At 58.2% G+C, this 17,495-nt stretch overlaps 2 protein-coding genes across 4 annotated transcripts in view; one reads left to right on the top strand and one right to left on the bottom strand.

The window, feature by feature from the left end:
• Positions 1-2,632: 2,632 nt before the first annotated feature.
• On the top strand, positions 2,633-7,811 carry CHPF (chondroitin polymerizing factor). Its single transcript, XM_068195607.1, has 4 exons — positions 2,633-3,033; positions 4,199-4,763; positions 4,949-5,131; positions 5,544-7,811. Exons 1-4 carry the CDS (start codon positions 2,729-2,731, stop codon positions 6,804-6,806), a joined length of 2,316 nt encoding a protein of 771 aa, XP_068051708.1. The 5' UTR covers positions 2,633-2,728; the 3' UTR covers positions 6,807-7,811.
• A 4,883-nt stretch (positions 7,812-12,694) lies between these two features.
• Positions 12,695-17,495, bottom strand: part of ASIC4 (acid sensing ion channel subunit family member 4) — a 62,107-nt gene continuing 57,306 nt past the window's right edge. For all 3 annotated transcript variants that reach the window (XM_068195609.1, XM_068195608.1, XM_068195610.1), the window contains exons 3-10: positions 17,363-17,490; positions 17,115-17,274; positions 16,659-16,715; positions 16,410-16,563; positions 15,932-16,023; positions 15,534-15,613; positions 15,110-15,214; positions 12,695-14,831 (exon numbers count right to left, since the gene is read on the bottom strand). In XM_068195609.1, the coding sequence (XP_068051710.1) occupies positions 14,712-14,831; positions 15,110-15,214; positions 15,534-15,613; positions 15,932-16,023; positions 16,410-16,563; positions 16,659-16,715; positions 17,115-17,274; positions 17,363-17,490 (896 nt within the window). In that variant the 3' untranslated portion in view covers positions 12,695-14,711. The remainder of the gene's footprint in view (positions 14,832-15,109; positions 15,215-15,533; positions 15,614-15,931; positions 16,024-16,409; positions 16,564-16,658; positions 16,716-17,114; positions 17,275-17,362; positions 17,491-17,495) is intronic.

Raw genomic sequence — 17,495 nt, 5'->3', positions numbered from 1 at the left:
CCGCGCGCCGGGGGCGGGGCCCCGGGCCCGGGGCGGGGCCTCTGCAGGGGCGGGGCTGAGGCGGGGTAAATTGGGGTGCGCGGGGTGCGCATGGGGCTGTGGAGTGGGGGTGCACATTGGGGTGCGTGCGGGTGCCCAGTGGGCTGTAAAGTAGGGTGTAAACTGGGGGGCGCACTGCAGTGTACATTGGGGTGTGCACCGGGGTGCGCACAGGGGTGCCCTGCCCTGTGCGTGTGGCAGGGACTCAGCCCAAGGCTGTGTGCGCAGCGTGGCGCAGCGCACGCCGGGCCGGGCCGGGCCGTGTGTGCCATGTGCTCGGCACGCAGCGGCTGCGAGGGCCGCAAGCCCCACGGCACAGTGTGCAGGGACAGAGCAGTACGGGGTGCAGGGTGTGGATGTGGGAGCTGCAGGATAATCTTGTGTCAGGTGGGACCTGACAGTGCAGTGTGCAAGGGGCTGCGCCAGGGCCACGGGGACTGGAGTGCCTGCATTCAAGAGGGGCAAACGCACGTGTCAGGGGCATCTAGAGCAGCTGTCCATCTGTCCCCCATGAGTGGATGGGAGATATGGCCGTGGCAAGCAGGTGGGGGGACACGGTTCTCTGCAGAGGCAGAGCTCTCTGGAGTTGGCATCTCCTGGCTGTAGAGCCTAGGGACCCCCAGGAAATCCTGGCACACAGAAGACTCTTGGCAGCAGCTGCTGTTCCCTCTGGCAGCCCCTTCCCAGCCCCATGCCAACACTGGGGAGACAAAGGCGGGAGCTGCAGCTGGCAGGGGGCTGAGAAGGGGCTGCTGGAGGAACGGCACTGCTGCCTTCCCGCTGCTTCCCTGCAGAATTTTCCAAGGCTGCCAGGCACGGGGGCCCTGGGCTCAGCCACTGCCTGGCAAGCCCTGGGGAGGTATGTGCTCTGCCCTCAGCTTCCCATGCATGTTTCCTGAGCTCAGACTCTGGACACTTCATTACTTTCTCTATCTCCACCTCTATCTAAATATAAGTTTAGATCAACAGGGCCATTTCAGAATGAAACCTCTCATCACTCACATAAAATGATCTGGGTTTGTGTAAGGTGGCTAAAGTTAAATATTCCAACCCATAAAAGAAATCAAATACCTCTATTTCTAATGCATTTTGCTATGTACAGAAAACAGGATACTTTGGCTTTTTTATCATCACGGCTGTTTTTTGACCTCTGTGCATGGAAGATCTCTGTTCCTTTCTTAGCTCTGCACCTTTTTTTCCTTGTGGTATCTCCTCATCCCATCGTGTTCTCTCTGATTCTAGTTTTTATATGTTCTTCATTAAACTGCCATCCACGTGATTGCTTTTGCCTATTGCTTGTCTTGGTCTATTCAGGAGTAAAATGGCCTATGAAAAGCAGCCGGGCTTAGATGATGGTCTAGTATCTCAGGGGGGTGGGATGCTGCCAACTGCTTTCCAATGAAAACAGGCTGCTTTGTTTTAGAAAATGAAAGAGATCCTGGAGCTGAGTGGGCCCCCACGTGCCCTCAGTGCCCTGCAGTGCTCTGTGGCTGCTGGTGCTCGCCAGGGCAAGTGGGCTGCGTTTCATGGGGAGGGTGGAATGGATTGCCCACCCAGAGTAAATCCAGAGGCACTTGAGAGTCCCAACGGCTGCAAAGCTTTGGAAGTGAAGCCATGGGCTGGGAATGGGCGGAAAGGCCAGATCCTCCTTCTTGTCCTTATTCAGCAATGCCTGGCACTGAGCAGCCATGTAGAGCTGCTTGCCTTGCAGCTTCTGGGTTGGATCATTCCTGTGCTGGAAGCTCCGTTTGTGCAGCAAACTCTGCCCTGAAACAGTTCTTTCAGCTCTGTCTGCCCCAGGGGCTCCTTCTGGCGGCCGGTGCGATGGTGCATCTAAGCTACAAGACAGCTCAGAGTGGGCTGGTGACCCGACCCCAGCTGGAGGAGCTCCATTTGCTCCCGTTTGAAACACATTGTAAAGGCCCCTGCTGCCGGGATCTCCTGGTGCCTGCCTGCCATCCTCCTGCCCCGGGATAGTTTGCTTCTGTGCATCCAAAGGTCTCCCGGCCGCCGTTTCTCTCCTGATATGCCTGCTCCCCAGGCACCCGGCGTGCCCAGCTGCCTCCTGCAGCCCGCAGCCCACACTGTGCTGCTCTGGCCTCAAACACTCAGCCCCCACTAGTCCCCCGACGACTCAGCCAGCAGCCACACCGAGGGGACGACCCTCGGGCAGCGGTTTGGGGAATTTGGCGGTTCAAGCCCACCATGAATTTACCAGCGCCGTGGTTTGGGCTGTCCCGGGGAGGGGACACGGGGCCCGGCGGAGGTCCTCGTGTCCCGGGCACAAAAGGCCCGGGAAATCCGCCCTAAAGCCCTCTCAGGTGCCGGTCCCCGGCGGATGCGCCTTCCCCTCTGTGGGCCCGAGGCGTTGCCCTGCTGCCCCGCAGCACCGGGGGCGCTCACGGCGGCACAGCCGGCGCCGCTGCGGGGCGCGGGGTGCGGGGCGCGGGACAGCCCCGCCGCGCCGCCCCCGGCCCGGCCGCTGCCCCGCGGTCTCCCGGCAACCTGACCCCGCCCCCACGCTTGCCCCCCTCGATTGGCCGCCCCGCCCCGTGACGCGTCGGTCGCAGCGCGGGCCATTGGTCGGGGCGGGTGACGCGCGGCAGGGCGGGGCCCGCGGGTGACACGTCGGACGGCGGCGCCGCCAGCGGCAGCGGCAGCCGGCCCCGGTCGCGGTCCCGTCCCGGCCATGCGGCTGTCGCTGGTGTTGTCGGTGCTGCGGCCCGCCGGGCCCGTCGCCATCGGCGTCTCGCTGGGCTTCACCCTCAGCCTGCTCAGCGTCACTTGGGTGGAGGAGCCCTGCGGGCCGCCGCCGCGCCCCGCCACCCGCCCGCACCCGGACGGCGGCCCCGCGCCACCCCCTGGCCCCGCCAACGGCAACGCGGCGCGCAGGCCCAACGCCGTGCCCGCCGCGCTGGGCGCTGACAACTGGGAGCCCCGCGTCGTGCCCTACCGCCCGCCCAGCCCCGGCAGGGCCGCCAAGAAGGCCGTCAGGTGCGGGGGGGCCGGGCCGGGCCGGGGGACTTGGGCCGCCGCTCAGCGGGGTTTATCTGGGGGTAGCTGCGGGTGAGCTTCAGGTACCTGCCTTGGCGGGGCTGGGGGACTTCAAAGCGGGGCTTTACAGAAGGCTTAGCGGTATGCTTTGCCCTCCTTTCAGCCACCTAGGGCTGCAGATGGGTTTTTCTCACTGAGAAAAGCTGCTTCCTTTCCTTCCCTGTGCCCGACTTCACCTTAACCCCAGCCCGCAGCGAAGAGCCTCCTGCCCATGCTGGTGCCCGTTGTGCGAAGCTTGCCTGCAGCAGCACGTGCTGCCGGGTACCCCGCGACGGTCCCCCTCTGTCTGCGAGGGACCTCTGCCGTGGTGGCACATCCCCACCCAGTGCTGCAAACGCCAGCCTGCTCCGGAGTCGGCTGCAGCCCCATCCCAGCGTCCCCTGGATGACAGGGAACAGGCAGTGAAAGGGCCTCCTTGTCCTGGCGAGGTGGTGGGCGGATGAAGGGGGCTGAATGGGGCCACTGTGTACCAGGCGGCGGTTGGGGGACGTGTTGGGGGGGGTCGCTTCCTGCTACTGCGCCAGACTGGGAGAATTAAACCTGAAAGTCATTGTGAGTGCGACAGCTGGGGTCCGTGGTGGGGAGGGGGACACAACCAGCCCCCTTGCTGGCTTCAGCAACCTGTGTGGGGCCTGTCTTCCCCAGGGAGAGCAGTGCGGGCTCTTCTGCCTGCCTGCTTTAGAGTAGTATGACTGGCAGAGGTGGCAGGAAGGTGCTTCCCAGTTCAGACCTGGCTGGGGCTAGCCTCATGGTTGGGGTGGGTCATGTCCCTGCTAGAGCTAGATTGTGCAGCCCTGTTTCCTGCTTTTAGCTGTGCTCAGCCTTTTGAGAGCATCTGTTTAGAGCTGGACTGGTCAGCTTATGGCAAGGTAGAGTCTCCTTTGATGTCAAATTGATGGGGAACTTCAGCAAAGCGCTCTGCAGTGCCTCTGAGACAGGTGTAGTGGCAGCTAGTGACACTGGGGTGATGTCTTTTGTGTGTGGCTGAAGCCTGGGAGCAGTTCCTGCAGAGGAACTGAGGTCGGTGCTATTGGTTAAAACAGGGAGGTGCAGGCTGGGGTGGGTTGCAGTGCCCTAGGAGCCATATATTGTCTTCTTCTTGCAGGACCCGCTACATTAGCACCGAGCTGGGGATGCGGCAGCGGCTCTTTGTGGGTGTGCTGACCTCCAAGAGCACGCTGAACACACTGGGGGTGGCTGTCAACCGCACGCTGGCCCACCGCCTGGAGCGCCTGGTGTACTTCACCGGCACACGGGGCCGCAAGGTGCCCCATGGCATGACGGTGGTGACACACAGTGACGAGCGGCCCATCTGGAACATGTACCAGACCATCAGGTACCTTCTGGACCACTACGTGAACGATTTTGACTGGTTCTTCCTGGTGCAGGACGATACCTACACGGAGGCGCACCGCATCAGCCGCCTGGTTGCCCACCTCAGCATTGACACCCACCTCTACCTGGGTCGTCCTGAGGAGTTCATTGGTGGGGACACTGAGGGACGTTATTGCTATGGAGGGTTTGGCTACTTGCTGTCCCGCAGCCTCCTCCTGCTCCTGCAGCAGCACCTGGAGAGCTGCCGCAATGACATCCTCAGTGCCCGGCCTGATGAGTGGCTGGGCCGCTGCATCATTGACTACACAGGTGTCAACTGTGCTGAGGAACATGAGGTAGGTCCTGCAGCAGAGATGGCTGGATCCTGGCCCAGTGTTTTCCCTCCTCCTTGTGGGCTTTCTCAACCCTGGGAGGACTAGCTGTTGCACCCTCACATCCTTTGAACTTGCTGTTCTGGCATCTGGTGGTGTGGGAGTACAGGTTGGGGCTGGCTGTGACCTATCTTTCCTGGCTGGCACAGGGACTGCATTACCACTATTTTGAGCTGGGGAAGAACGCAGACCCCGAACGGGAGACCGACCTCCGTTTCCAGAGCGCCTTCACTGTCCACCCTGTGCTGGATCCCCTCCAGATGTACCGGCTGCACAAGTACTTCGCACAGGTGGAGCTTGAGAGAACCTATCAGGAGATCCAGCAGCTCCAGGTGAGACCTGGCTTGGCTGGGAGGGTCTTGGTTCTGTTTGTCATCCCTGTGGGCTTTCTGGTTTCTCACCTGATCCTGCTGTTAGACAGGATCAGCTGAGCTCATGTGGCTACAGAGGCAGTGGTGCTGTCTGGGAAGCAGCTTTGGACCTAGATGGGTCCTGGAGATGCAGTGGTGGTTGAGGGTGATGAATACAGAAGGGTGCAGAGGTCTGTCACAAAGGCCGGGTAGAGTGGGGAAGAAAACCTGAGATGCTGAACAGGTGTCCGGTTGAGGGCTGAGTTGTTCTGGCACTGCTTTTTGAGCCAGCTCTGCCTAATCTCTGTGTATCAGAAATCAGCTTGAGTGCTGCCAGAGCTGGAATTAGCTGGTGCCTGCCTTGGCTCTCACTTGTCCATCTCTTGTCTTGCAGATGGAGATCCAGAACGCCAGCAGCCTGTCTGCGGACGGGGACCACATCGCCACATGGCCCATTGGCATCCCGCCCCCATTCCAGCCCAAAACTCGCTTTGAGGTGCTGCGCTGGGACTACTTCACAGAGGAGCAGGTCTATGCCTGTGTGGATGGCTCCCCCAAATGTGAGCTGCATGGTGCAGATCTGGCAGATGTGGCTGATGTGGTGGCCACGGCCATGGAGGAGCTGAACCGCAAGTACCAGCCAGTGCTCCACGTCCGCAAGCAGCAGCTGGTGAACGGCTACCGGCGCTTCGACCCCACACGTGGCATGGAGTACACGCTGGACCTTCAGGTGGAGGTGGTCACCCAGAAAGGGCACAGCCGCTCCGTCACTAAGCGAGTGCACCTGGTCCGGCCCCTCAGCGAGGTGGAGATCATCCCCATGCCCTATGTGACAGAGGCCAGTCGCATCAATGTCATCCTGCCACTGACGGCCCATGACCGGGACTACGCCGCCCGCTTCCTGGAGGCTTATGCGGCAGCCGCTTTTGAGAGCAGTGAGAATGCAGTGCTCACCTTCCTCTTCATCTATGACCCCTTTGAGGCCCAGCAGGTCACCCAGAATGATATCTTTGCCTCTGTGAAGTCCCAGATCACCGAGTATGAGCGCAAGTATGCAGAGGTAAAGATCCCCTGGATCAGTGTTAAGACAGATGCGCCCTCCCAAATCAAGGTCATGGACATTATCTCCAAGAAGCATCCTGTGGACACACTTTTCTTTGTGGCTGGCGTGGGGACAGAGGTCACCATTGACTTCCTTAACCGCTGCCGGATGAACACCATAAACAACTGGCAGGTTTTCTTCCCCATCCACTTCCAGGGCTACAACCCAGCCATTGCTTACCACAACCAGGTGCCACCCACCACACTGGACCTGCTGAGGGACATGGGGCGCTTTGACCGTGACGTCTTCCATGAAGCCTGCTTCTACAACGCTGACTACATGGCAGCACGCACCCGCATGGCGGGGGACGTGCAGGAGAATGAGGACATCCTGGAGACCCTGGACATCTACGACATGTTCATCAAGTACTCCAACCTCCATGTCTTCCGGGCCGTGGAGCCTGCCCTGCTGCAGCGCTACCGGCACCAGGCCTGCAACCCCCGGCTCAGCGAGGATATCTACCACCGCTGTGTGCAAAGCAGCCTGGAGGGCGTAGGCTCTCGCTCCCAGCTGGCCATGGTCCTTTTTGAGCAGGAGCAAGGGAACAGCACCTGAACCCTGGATGGAGGGGCTGGCCCTGGCATGTTACGCCTGCCTGCCCACTCCACTTCTTTTTCTGCCCTGTCTTCCTTCTACAGCGGCTGCAGGGATTGCTGGTGTCCAAGCTCGTGACTTGCCCCACTGGGGGCTCCCCAGGCCGGGGTCTGCCAGCCCAGGGTGCCTGGGTCTTTCTCAAGCAGCCATGGCTGTGCAGACCCCAGGCACGATGGGGTCAGAGTCACTGAGCTGCAAGCTGGAACGCCTGGCTCCTCATTCAGAGCTGGTGGCTGCTGGCCCCATTCTGGCCCTGCTGCTGAGCACTGGGGAGATGGGCTGCCGTGTCTCTTGCTGTCCCACCTTAACTGGGGGAATGTAGAGCCCAAGGTCCCCCTTCTGCAGGGCTGTAACTGCCACAGGGCCTGGAGTGTTCCCTTGTAGTTCTCCCAGTGTCCTGGGACAGGAATGCGCTCCTTGCTCCTTTGGAGCATTGGCCTGGTTGTACAGGGAGGAACATGTCCCTGTGCCTGCCACAAGCTTGGACAGTGGAATGGGGCACATCCCATCCCAAAAGAGCAATAAGGATGTTGTTTTTGGGGTTTTGCCACTTGGCAATGAGCTGGAGTGCTCCTGGCTGGTTGGGGTGTGAGGAACTTGGGCCCCTGGGGCTGGGGGGTGTAGGGGGTGCCAGAGGGGATCCTGCTGATTTCATGTACCGTGAGCTGCTCCCCATGGGAACCATGACCCAGGCCGCTTTGGCCTTCGCAGTATTGATAGGACGTTGGAGGTCACAGCCCTCAGACGAGAGCCTCCTGACAGAGGTGGGATCCCTCCCCGCTGTGGGGCTGCCCTCAGCGTCGAGGAGCATTGTGCCTGACACTGATGGGCATGGCAGAGGGTTTGGCTGTGCATCTCCTAAGGAGAAAGCGACTGAGGAGCCACTCACTGCTCCTGGTTTGTATTTAATAGGGGGGAAAGGAGGGGGGATGGGGTGCATTTACACTAATAAAATGGAGAGATGTACTGGTTGGTCTGGCTGATTCTCTTATGAGGCAACTATGGGTGTTCTGCTGGGGGTCTTCATGGTGGTAGGTGCTGGCTGCTTGTTTAAGTTCTGTCTGCAGCTGGCTGGACAGTTTCCTTACAGAGATGCTTCTTTCCCCAAGCACCTGCAACAATCTTTACCTGAGCAGGGAGATGCCTGCTTCTAAAGGAGGCTGTGGGAGCCCATTGCCTTATGGACAGGCTGGCAGATGTGCCAAGCAGACACTTGGAAATACCTGCTTGAACCCCTGCAGCTTGCAGCAGGAGTCCTGCACTTCCTCTGATGCTCACGATCTCTGGGGCTGTCCTGCTGTAGCTGCCTGTTGCCATCACTGATGGTGTGGCAGGATGCTGAGCCCCTTGACGTGGGAAGTCCAGTGCAACGTGCTGATTGCTCTGTCTTTCCTATTGCTGTAAACTTGTGGTCCCACTGACCAGCCCTCCTCAGCCCTGTCTATGGGTGGAAAAGCACCAGTAAAGGGCTGGTGGAACTGTATGTCCTCCCACATCCTGCTATCTCTGTAACAGCCTTTGTGGTCTGTATGCAAGTAATGGGGGACTCCTGGCCTATGTCACAGCAGATGGTGGCTGCTCAAGTGAGGTGAACTCTGCTCTCCAGGATCTGGGATCAGTTCTGAAGGAAGCTCCCAGGCCAGAAACTGGATCTGAGCACTGTGTTGGATCACTGGTGCCGGATCTGCTCTCTCTGCATTGCTCTCACTCTTTTTTGGGCTGTTTTACATCTCAGGGCTTCTCAGCACTTGTGTTTTCCAGTTCTTAGTTGGGTAGAGCACTGTGGTCCTGTCCTGGACTGTTTCATCACCTACAGCTCCTATTTGCATTATGAGGTGTGGGGACTTACTCATCATGTTTTACTGCTTCATGAAACACATATCAAAGAGACACCCCCAAGAAAATTAACTGAACCTACTCACTATTACTTATCAAGGCTGCCAGTGCTCAGCAAAACTCATGGAGGGCCCCTGGGCTGTGTGGTATGCCTTTTCCAAGGATACCTCATTCATCTCTTCCTGCTCCAGTCTCTGTATCCATAGTGTAGGAGTGTATATGTTTAAATATAGTTTTATTATATTTCAGACAGTAACTGTTAGCTTGTTCTGAGTATTTCTATTTTTGATCTTCCCTGAGCACATCCTTAATTTCCTTCAAGTGGAAATCTGGGGCAGAGGGAGCAAGGCAGGTGCAGGTGTGTTACAGATACATTTATCCTTTGAAAAGTGGACCAAGTAGTAAGATGTGATTAGTCATTAGAAGGGTATCCAAATGGTAATAAAGCAGCTTCAAATCAAGTTGGCTGTGAAAAGAAACCCATAATTGTCATTTAGTTATTATGAGACTGTCAAGATAAAGTTGCTGTTGCCTCACTGTTTGCCCAGACCAAGTTAGAGGTATTTGCATACTTAACACTCTGCACTAGCAATACCAGCAGAGGCTTCCTGCTCTGGCATGTGTATGAGCAAATAACTGCTTGTGGCACTCTCAGCACAGTTACTGCTCCCTTTTCAAGGGAGCTCGCAGGGTTTGAAGCTGTTTTAGTGTTTGCCAGGCTATTTGCAGCATCAAAACATGAAACCCCAAAGAAGGATGTGCAAAACCTTGGGAAGGGGGGTTGGTGACACAAGCAAGGTGAGCGCTGGCTGTGAAGTGAGCGCTGGCTGTGCTCACTGGGACATGGCAGAGACCTGTGACAACAGGGGCATGGACACAGGTGCACTGCCCCTCTCCTGCCCTCATAGGGCCAGCAGGTGCAGGCAGGGCACCAGACCAGGACAGTGACACCTTTGAAAGGGGCGGGAGGAGCAGCCCTGCTGTGAGCAGATGAGAAAAGAGACATTCTGTGATTCCTCTTCAGGCTTGACTGGTACTTTCATACAATGTGTGGATTTTTGCACTTATCCAGTTGCAGAGGCAGGGCAGTGAAAGGTCAATTTTACAAACAAGGCAGGAGAGAACTTGTCTCCTGCATTGTAGACTTCTGCTTCCCTTGCAGAAATTTTCAAAGTGTTACTGGCTCACCACAGCAATCAAGAGAGACAGAGCAACCTTCTCTTGGGAAGTTTTTCAGAAGAGAGAGTGAAGGGGTGGTTCAGAGCACTTTGAAGCACAAAAGGGAATGTCTGAATACACTGGGCATGGGTGGGCACTTGCCTTTCCTCCTGCCTCCTCTCATTTTCACACTGTGGCAAGGAAAGAGACTCAAACTCTGGAAAACCCAAGCTACAACTGTTCTCCCCCCTCCTGTGGTTTGTTTTCCTGTGTATGCAAACACAACAGTGAGCCTGTGAGCAGGGAAGGCAAAACCTATTTCTCTAGCCCTGCTTGGGTCACTTCAGGCTGTGCTCAACTCTGTGGCAAAGCTACTTCAGCCCCAGCAATATTAGTCAGTTTGATGGCTGACCTTTGGGAGGATATGGGAATTGCAGCCATGCCATGAAAGGGCTGGAGGGCAAGGGGAAATGCAATGCCCTTTCTTCCCTGTGCTTTCTTTGGGAAGGGGCCAGTGGTGCCTGTCCTGCAGAAGCAGCTCCACTGACCACAAGCCAGGACCTAATTCCAGCAAATAGTTCCTCCTGTCTCTAAGTGAAGGCAGAAGAAGCTGGTCTGCTTGAGGAGGAGCAGACAGGAAAGTACCAAGCTGTGCCTGCATCCAATGCCTTGGCTGTCCAATGTACTGTTTAGCCCCTCTGGAGGGTGTGAGGTGCTTTGCTTACAGTTTTTTTCTGGCCAAGCTCAGGGAAATCAGAGCATTTCAATGAAGAAGGAAAGCTGTAGTTGCAGGCAGAGCTGCTGTCAGTGTGTGCTGCCTGCAGGGATTTCCTTCCATGGGGTGTCGGCATATGTAGCTATGCCCAGGGATGTTCCCTCTGGGGCCACACCACCCCAGCATTGGCAGAATGCAAGATCCTGAAGCTCTGGCTCTGAGGGAAGAGGCAGGCAGCTTGCTTGAACTTTTATTTTAATTGCCTCCTTGGTTTTTCCAGCCTCCTTGCCCACTGTGAGGGGCTGAGTGCTGGAAAGTGGGTGCTGTGTGTCCCTTGCCTGGCCCAACTGATTGGCACCACCAGTCCATTTTTCCAGCAAGGGGATCATGGGCAAATGATCAAAGAGCAAAGCAGTGAGCTTGGCATGTGCACATCATACAGACATGCTGAGAGTCACTCCTTTCTCCAGGTGTTGCCTGTCACCATCAGCATCTCCAGGCAGGAGATGCTTGGGTAGAAGGTGACAGCAGTGAGGCCACATGTCCCATTGCATTTCAGGGCTTACTTCCAAACCCTCTGCTCCCAAGCTGGAGGTTTGTTTTTTTTTTCTTTGAAATGCAGCTTTTATATGAGAACAGCTGTAATTACTGTTTGTGGCAGTGGAGGCATGTTGGAAAGTGCCCAGAGGAGATGCCTGCCCCATAGATGGAAGAGATCCTTGCTGCCTGCTCCATCCTGGTGCCTACTTCCTACTGCCACTCCTGCTGTGTCTTCTGGGGTTGTCACCTCTACGGTGACAGAAGCTGTCGCCAGTACAGCCAGTCCTGCTGTGATCAGGTACTTGGCATTTGTCCAGAGCACTGTGCTCATTAAAATTAAGGGCCTGTTTCACTGTAGTGGATCCCCTTCTAATTATGTCCCAGCTATTTCATGTGGTTCATTACAGGTGTTTCAAGCAGTGTTGTGCTGGGTAAGCCCCAGCTGGCAGCATCTCCATCTCTGGGCAGGACTAAGCCCCTGGTGGCCCTTGAACAGGCACAGCATGGGAGGGGGCACCCAGGAGCCACAGCACTGGGGGATTGTTGTTGACCCTGGGGTGCTAAGCCTGGGTTGTCCCACTGGCCCTCCTCAGCCCAGTACATCTGTGCCGGGACATGAAGCATGTCACAGTTTGGGGATGTTGCAGGGTTCATATCGTCTGCCTGTCCTGTTTGGAGAAGTGGAAGTGACAGGAGCTGCCACTTCCAGATAGCACCTGGAAGCTGTCAAATTAAAGAGCAGAGGTGCTGAAAGCAACAGAGAAAAATATATGTCAGATCTTTGTTAGGTTATCACTACAGGGCTCCTGGGAATGGTCCTGAGGCTGCTTTGTTGGCATAGAAGCTTAGCCTTTCATTCTGCTATGCTTCACTCCTGTGCATGGTGCTGGAGGAGCTGGAGGACATAGTGAGGAAGGACCTCTTGAGCCCACCACACAATCCTGCTCTCCTTACTCGGCTCCTGTGACACATCTTCACTGTAGAGCAGGAAGCACCATGAGCTCCCAGTTATTGTCTTGGTGCAGGTGAAATGATGGGGCATTGTGGAGGGGCAGATGGGTCAAAATCTGGTGGCAGGAACAGTCTCATCCCAAAGGGATCCAATCTTCTCACTTGACAATAACAGGATATGGAGCATGTAGCTATTTTCCTGCTTTTCTCTTTAGCACCGAAGCTCAATGCTCTTCTCACAGGGCATGGTGTGAGCTGTGGGATGTGGCCCTGTGCCCCAGCTGCACCCAGTTAACTCAGGCTTTTTCAGCCCTCACTGCTTTAGAGGGAAACCTGTGGGGCCTGGTGCTGGCAGCCTTCACCAAGAGGTCATCTTCTGTTTCCTACTGTGTCCCCTTTGTGCTGCAGGGTAGCTGGGGCAGATGGAGAAAGTTTTGGAGAAGGCGAGAACTGGAGGAGCACCTCTGCCAGGGAAAGCCCCAGCAGGGCTCCCTTTCCCCTCCCCACATCCTCTGTCTCCTCTGTTTCACCCTGCACCCCTCGTACATGAGTGCAAGGCTGTAAAGTGTTCCCTGGGTCCCACCACCACCTCTCCTCTAGGGTGGTGTCTCACCCATCTCTCTGCCCCATCAGCCCTCAAAGGCATCTCTGAACCTACTTGTGCCTCTTTATTAGGGAGCATTTGTACATTTATAAAACAGTGACGCACATCTCTCACGTTCACCAGCACGAGGGCAGTTTGTGCTGGCCCTCCCACCATGGTGCCCATGCCCACCCCGCTCAGGGCCTGCTGCTCCAACTGGCAAGAAGGGGACACATCCTGCGACCCCCCCTTGCCGCGGGAGACCTTGGTGTAAGGCTGGCTGGCATGGCCGTGGCACGTTTCTGGGATAACATGTGGCACCCCTCTGGGAACCCTCCTGCTTGCAGGCTGGCGTATGGGAACCCCATGGGGACCCAGCACGGGGTGCTCTGGAGGGCTCCCTGGGGAGCACCAGTGTGGCTGGCCTGCTGGGAGGCTCGCTGTGTATCCCCCCCCACAGGGGAACACGGAACAGCACGCAGCTGGGTGCTTGCACCCACAGGGAACATGCTTACACGTGGGTGCATACTTCGGGGGAGCTGTTGGACCATGCATACCCAGAGCCAGGGCTGCTGATGCCCTGGTCCCTGCCCCGCGCCTCCCATGTGTGGGGCCTTGAGGGCTGCAGGGATGATGGCTCCTCCTGCATCTATGGCTTTGGGCATGGCACAACATGGCCATGATCCATCTGTGGGCACCAGGGATGGGGACCAAACCAGCAGGGTCAGAGGCTGCCTGGCTCAGCCCCAGCCTTCCCCAGAGGTCCCAAATTCCTGCCTTGGGGTCCCCCTCTGCCAAGTGTGTGTTGAGGGGGGCTTTGCCAGCTCGCCCCCCCTCCTGAGATATTTTGGGGCAGTTTGCCCTGCGCTGGTGTCTGCTGCTACAGTGGAGGGGGTGGAGGCAATGTACAACAGGACAGGGGAAGTGCTGTGGGTCCTGCCGTGCATCCTGCCATCTCAGGGCAGACAGGAGGACTGTGGGTGGCAATTTTGGCCAAGGCTCCGGCCAGCGGGCTGGACTGTGGCTGTCCGGACAGGGCTGGGCACAGAGCACCCTCCTAACCATGTACAGTCTGGGGGAGGCACAGCGGGTGCTCAGCACCTGGGGCTGGGAGCATGGCAAGCGGTACGTGCACGGTGCAAAAGAGCAGCGACAGGCAGGGGAGTGAGGGCAGGACCCACCACGCTGCCTGGGCTGTACCAGGCAGCTACACCAAGGGATGAGCCACTCTGGGCAATAGCTGGGCAAGGAGAGGATGGGTTCGCAACAGATTGGGGCAGGAGATGGGCGAGGCAGTAGGTTTGCAGTGCTGAAATGATTGGGGATTATTGGGGGGCCAACACTGGAGTGGCAGGGAGATTCACAGTGCAGGGGTCTGGCTGGGAACAGTGATGGAGGGGCTGCAGCCCTGAGAGACTGCATGAGGTTGGGCAAGGGTGGGTAGATGTTTAGGGGCGTGTCACAGTGGTGGTGGTGGTGCCAGGGGTCAGGGTGGTGCCATGCAGGTGTGGCTTCAGTTGGGGTGTCCCTGGGCTGGCCACGGGGGCCATGCTGCTCAGAGGGATGCCCTGCAATGCTGCCCTGCCCTGCAGCAGGAAGGGGAGGAGGTGGTTCCCGGGCAGAGGGAAGCTGTTCCAGGCATGTCTCTCTCCTAGGGAAAACTATGCAGGGCAGAGACCACCACCCAGGAGGGGGTCAGCAAGGGAGGGCTTGGAGGGGCTCACAGGAACCTCAGCTTACCCCCTTCATGCTCTGCAGCACCAGGGCCTGTTTGGCCCACACCTGCTGCTCCCTCAAACCCCCCTGGCTGCCCATCCCCCTCCAGGCTGTGTGCTTGAAACTGGGCTGAGCCCACGTGCTAGGGGCAAGCAGAGGGGACAGGCAAAAGGGCCGGGGGGCTGCTCCAGTGCCGGTGCTGAGGCAGCTCCAGTGGCATCACTGGGGGAGAACAGTGTGGCTGGTCCTGGCAGTGGGGTGGGGGAGGAAGGGGCCTGTGCCCACCACACCCAGTGCCACCGTCCCTCTCAATGAGAATGCTGAGGAGGGGGGTGACAGGGGGCTGCCCCCCCAAACCCAGTCTTGCCTAGCAGGCGAAGTCCTCGAAGACTCCCTGGTGAGGGTAGTGGTGGCGGTGGTGGTGGTTGGGCAGGATGCCCGCGTTGTAGGCGCCCTCCACGTGCCGACCCAGTGTCTCACAGGGGCTCTGTGGGAATGGCAGTCAATAGGGTGGGCACAGACTCCATGCATCCTGCCACCTCCCTAGACCTCCCACCCATCACAGCCTGTCCTCAGAGCTCCCCAGGGGACATCAAGCTCCCTGCTTCCCTGTGACTGCCCTGACTCTGCAGCCTGGAGGCACCAAATGCAGAGCCACACAGACCCTCGATCTTGGGATGATGTCCTCTCCCCCTGGAGTGGTGGCAGACAGACAGCCAGGCCCTGTCCTCACAGCCTCCAGGCAGCCCAGCCCTGCAGGGATACCTGGTCCTTCATCTCCTCCAATCCCAGTGTGGCGATGCTGCCCGAGGGCTTCTTCAGAGGTGGCTTGGAGCGGCGCAGGACCCGGCTCACCTTATCTCGGATCACCTGGGTGCAGATGGGGAGTCAGACCGAGACCTGCACACAGGTAGCACCCTGTGTGTGGACACCTCAGTCTACAGAGAACTGCTGCCTGCTCCCCTTCTCACTCAGGGACAGTGGGTCAGTACCCTGGCCCACCACCCTCCCTGTCCTCAGGTCACTGAGGAATGCTGGGGGACTCATTCTCCTCCCACTGCCTTCCTCTGGGTGTTCCCTAATTTGGGGGCTGCTATAGCCCTCTGGGGTGGCCACACATTTTATGCTCTCCCCAGGAAGCCCATCTCTATACCCACTGCCAAGACACATCCCTGAAGGCTAAACACACCTCATAGATGTAGTCCAGGATCTCCAAGATGGTGAGGATACTGGCACCGATGAACAGGCCCATCTGCCCCCCGATGTCCCCTGAGGAGGAGGAGGGGAAGATGGTCACCACGAGATGCTGTGCAGCCCACTGGAAGCCTGGGGTGGGCCAGCAGGGCAGTAGGCAGTGCCAGAGCTGCCAGATGGTGGGGCACAGAGCAGTCATGGGAGCAGGCTCAGCAGGACAGAGGGAGTGGGGGACATGCAGGATAGGGGACAGTCAGCAGTGTTCCACCCTTCAGCCAGCCTGTGGCTGGCTGCTGCTCTGTGTGATCCCTTCCCCACCAGACCCTCATCTTCCCAGGGCTGGGACCCAGAACTCCGCGCCTTTGGGCCCCACAGGAAGGCGAGGGGAGTCACCGAGAAGCCCAGCAAGGTCATAGGCTTTCTTCTGCTCAATGGCTTCGTAGTTGAGCGCCTCAAAGAAGATGTCCAGCACCAGGAAGTTCTCCCTGTGGGGACACCATTGTGCTGAGCAAAAAGGGCTGGTCATCGACCTCCTGCACCACTTCCCGCAAACCTCCCGTATTCCCCAGCCCTCCAGCTCCTAGATGCTCCCACAGCCCTTGTGAATTATTTGGGCTGGTGCAGTGGGGACATGGATGGGACATGTCCCAGGCCAGGAGAGACAGTGGGGTGGGCAGGTGCTGGCAGGAGGGCTGGGAAGATTGGACAAGTTGGGAAGAAGTTCTAGTGAAAACACGCCTGCACAGAGGATGCTGCAGAGACCAAGTATGCCAGGACCCTCCCTCAGCATGCTGCCAGGAGTGCAGTGGAAGTTCCCCAGGTCCCCAGCCCCCTGCCCACCCCCTGGAATACCCCAGTGCTGGCAACTCACCGAATGTAGGTCTCGTTCTTGTTGTACTTGCGGGCGAGGTAGCGCGCTGAGCCCTTGTTGGGGATGCGGACCATGGAGATCTCTTTGCCATAGCGTGTCAGGTTGCACGGTGTGGGGCAGCTGCAGCGCTCCTGGCTGTCCTCCACTGCTGCGTCTGGGGGCAGACACCCATTGGCACAGCCACCATCTCCAGCCCCCTCCCTGGGGCACTCGGCCGGCCCCTAGATGCCCACCCACAGCTGCACCTACCCAGTGTATGGTCAGCACACTCGATGTACACATTAGGGGAGCAGATGGACTCATTGCCTGTGGAGAAGCAGATGGTTGGGAGGGGGGAAATCTAGCCAGATTCTGCCCCCCACTCTTAACTCACTCCCTTGGAGGCAGTGCAGAGGGCAGGGTGCAGAGAAAATGGGGATGAGTGACCCTTGGGTGCAGGTTGGTTGGGGCAGATGTGGCCCAGGTACAAGGCAAACAGGGAAGGTGCTGACCTGTGGTGTAAGGAGGGTAGGACAGGGGCTGACACAGCATGTGGAGAGGATGGGGTGGTCCCTGGGTGGAGAGAGATGTGGCCAGGGGAATCCTTGAGTACAGAGTGTTGGGGCAGAGGTGATCTTTGGGTGCAGACTGCAGGGAGTTGGAGCAACCCAAGCAGGACTGTTGGGGCAGTGGGGCGCCCCTCACACCATCATGCACACCCCTCACCTGGCATATGGACCATGCGGCAGTGGCAGCTCTGCACCACGGCCTCCTTCTCACACTGGAGGCGGCAGGCAGCGATGCTGTAGGTGTCATAGCCAGGCAGCAGCTGCTCCCCCTGCGTGCTGGCCCGGCAGTTCCCCCACGGCTGTGGCAGGTAGGTGAGCTGTAGGGGTGAGAAGGACGTTGCTACGGGGCTGTGCCAGGCTGAGTGCCTGCAGGCACTTCCCTGGGGCTGTGGGGTCCTGCCTTACCCGCTGCTCCTGGCAGGACACAAAAGTCTGGAAGCCAGGCGAGACACCAAAGCCTAGCTGATGGATATAGGGTGGCTCGTCCTGGCTGTGGATCTGGACCCGGATGCCAGCTTCAAATGATGTCTCATCTGTA

The sequence above is a fragment of the Anomalospiza imberbis genome, chromosome 7 (assembly GCF_031753505.1).
Source record: "Anomalospiza imberbis isolate Cuckoo-Finch-1a 21T00152 chromosome 7, ASM3175350v1, whole genome shotgun sequence".
Lineage (NCBI taxonomy): Eukaryota > Metazoa > Chordata > Aves > Passeriformes > Viduidae > Anomalospiza > Anomalospiza imberbis.
Note: the sequence above shows the minus strand (reverse complement) of the source record. Positions and strands in the feature narration are given on the sequence as shown.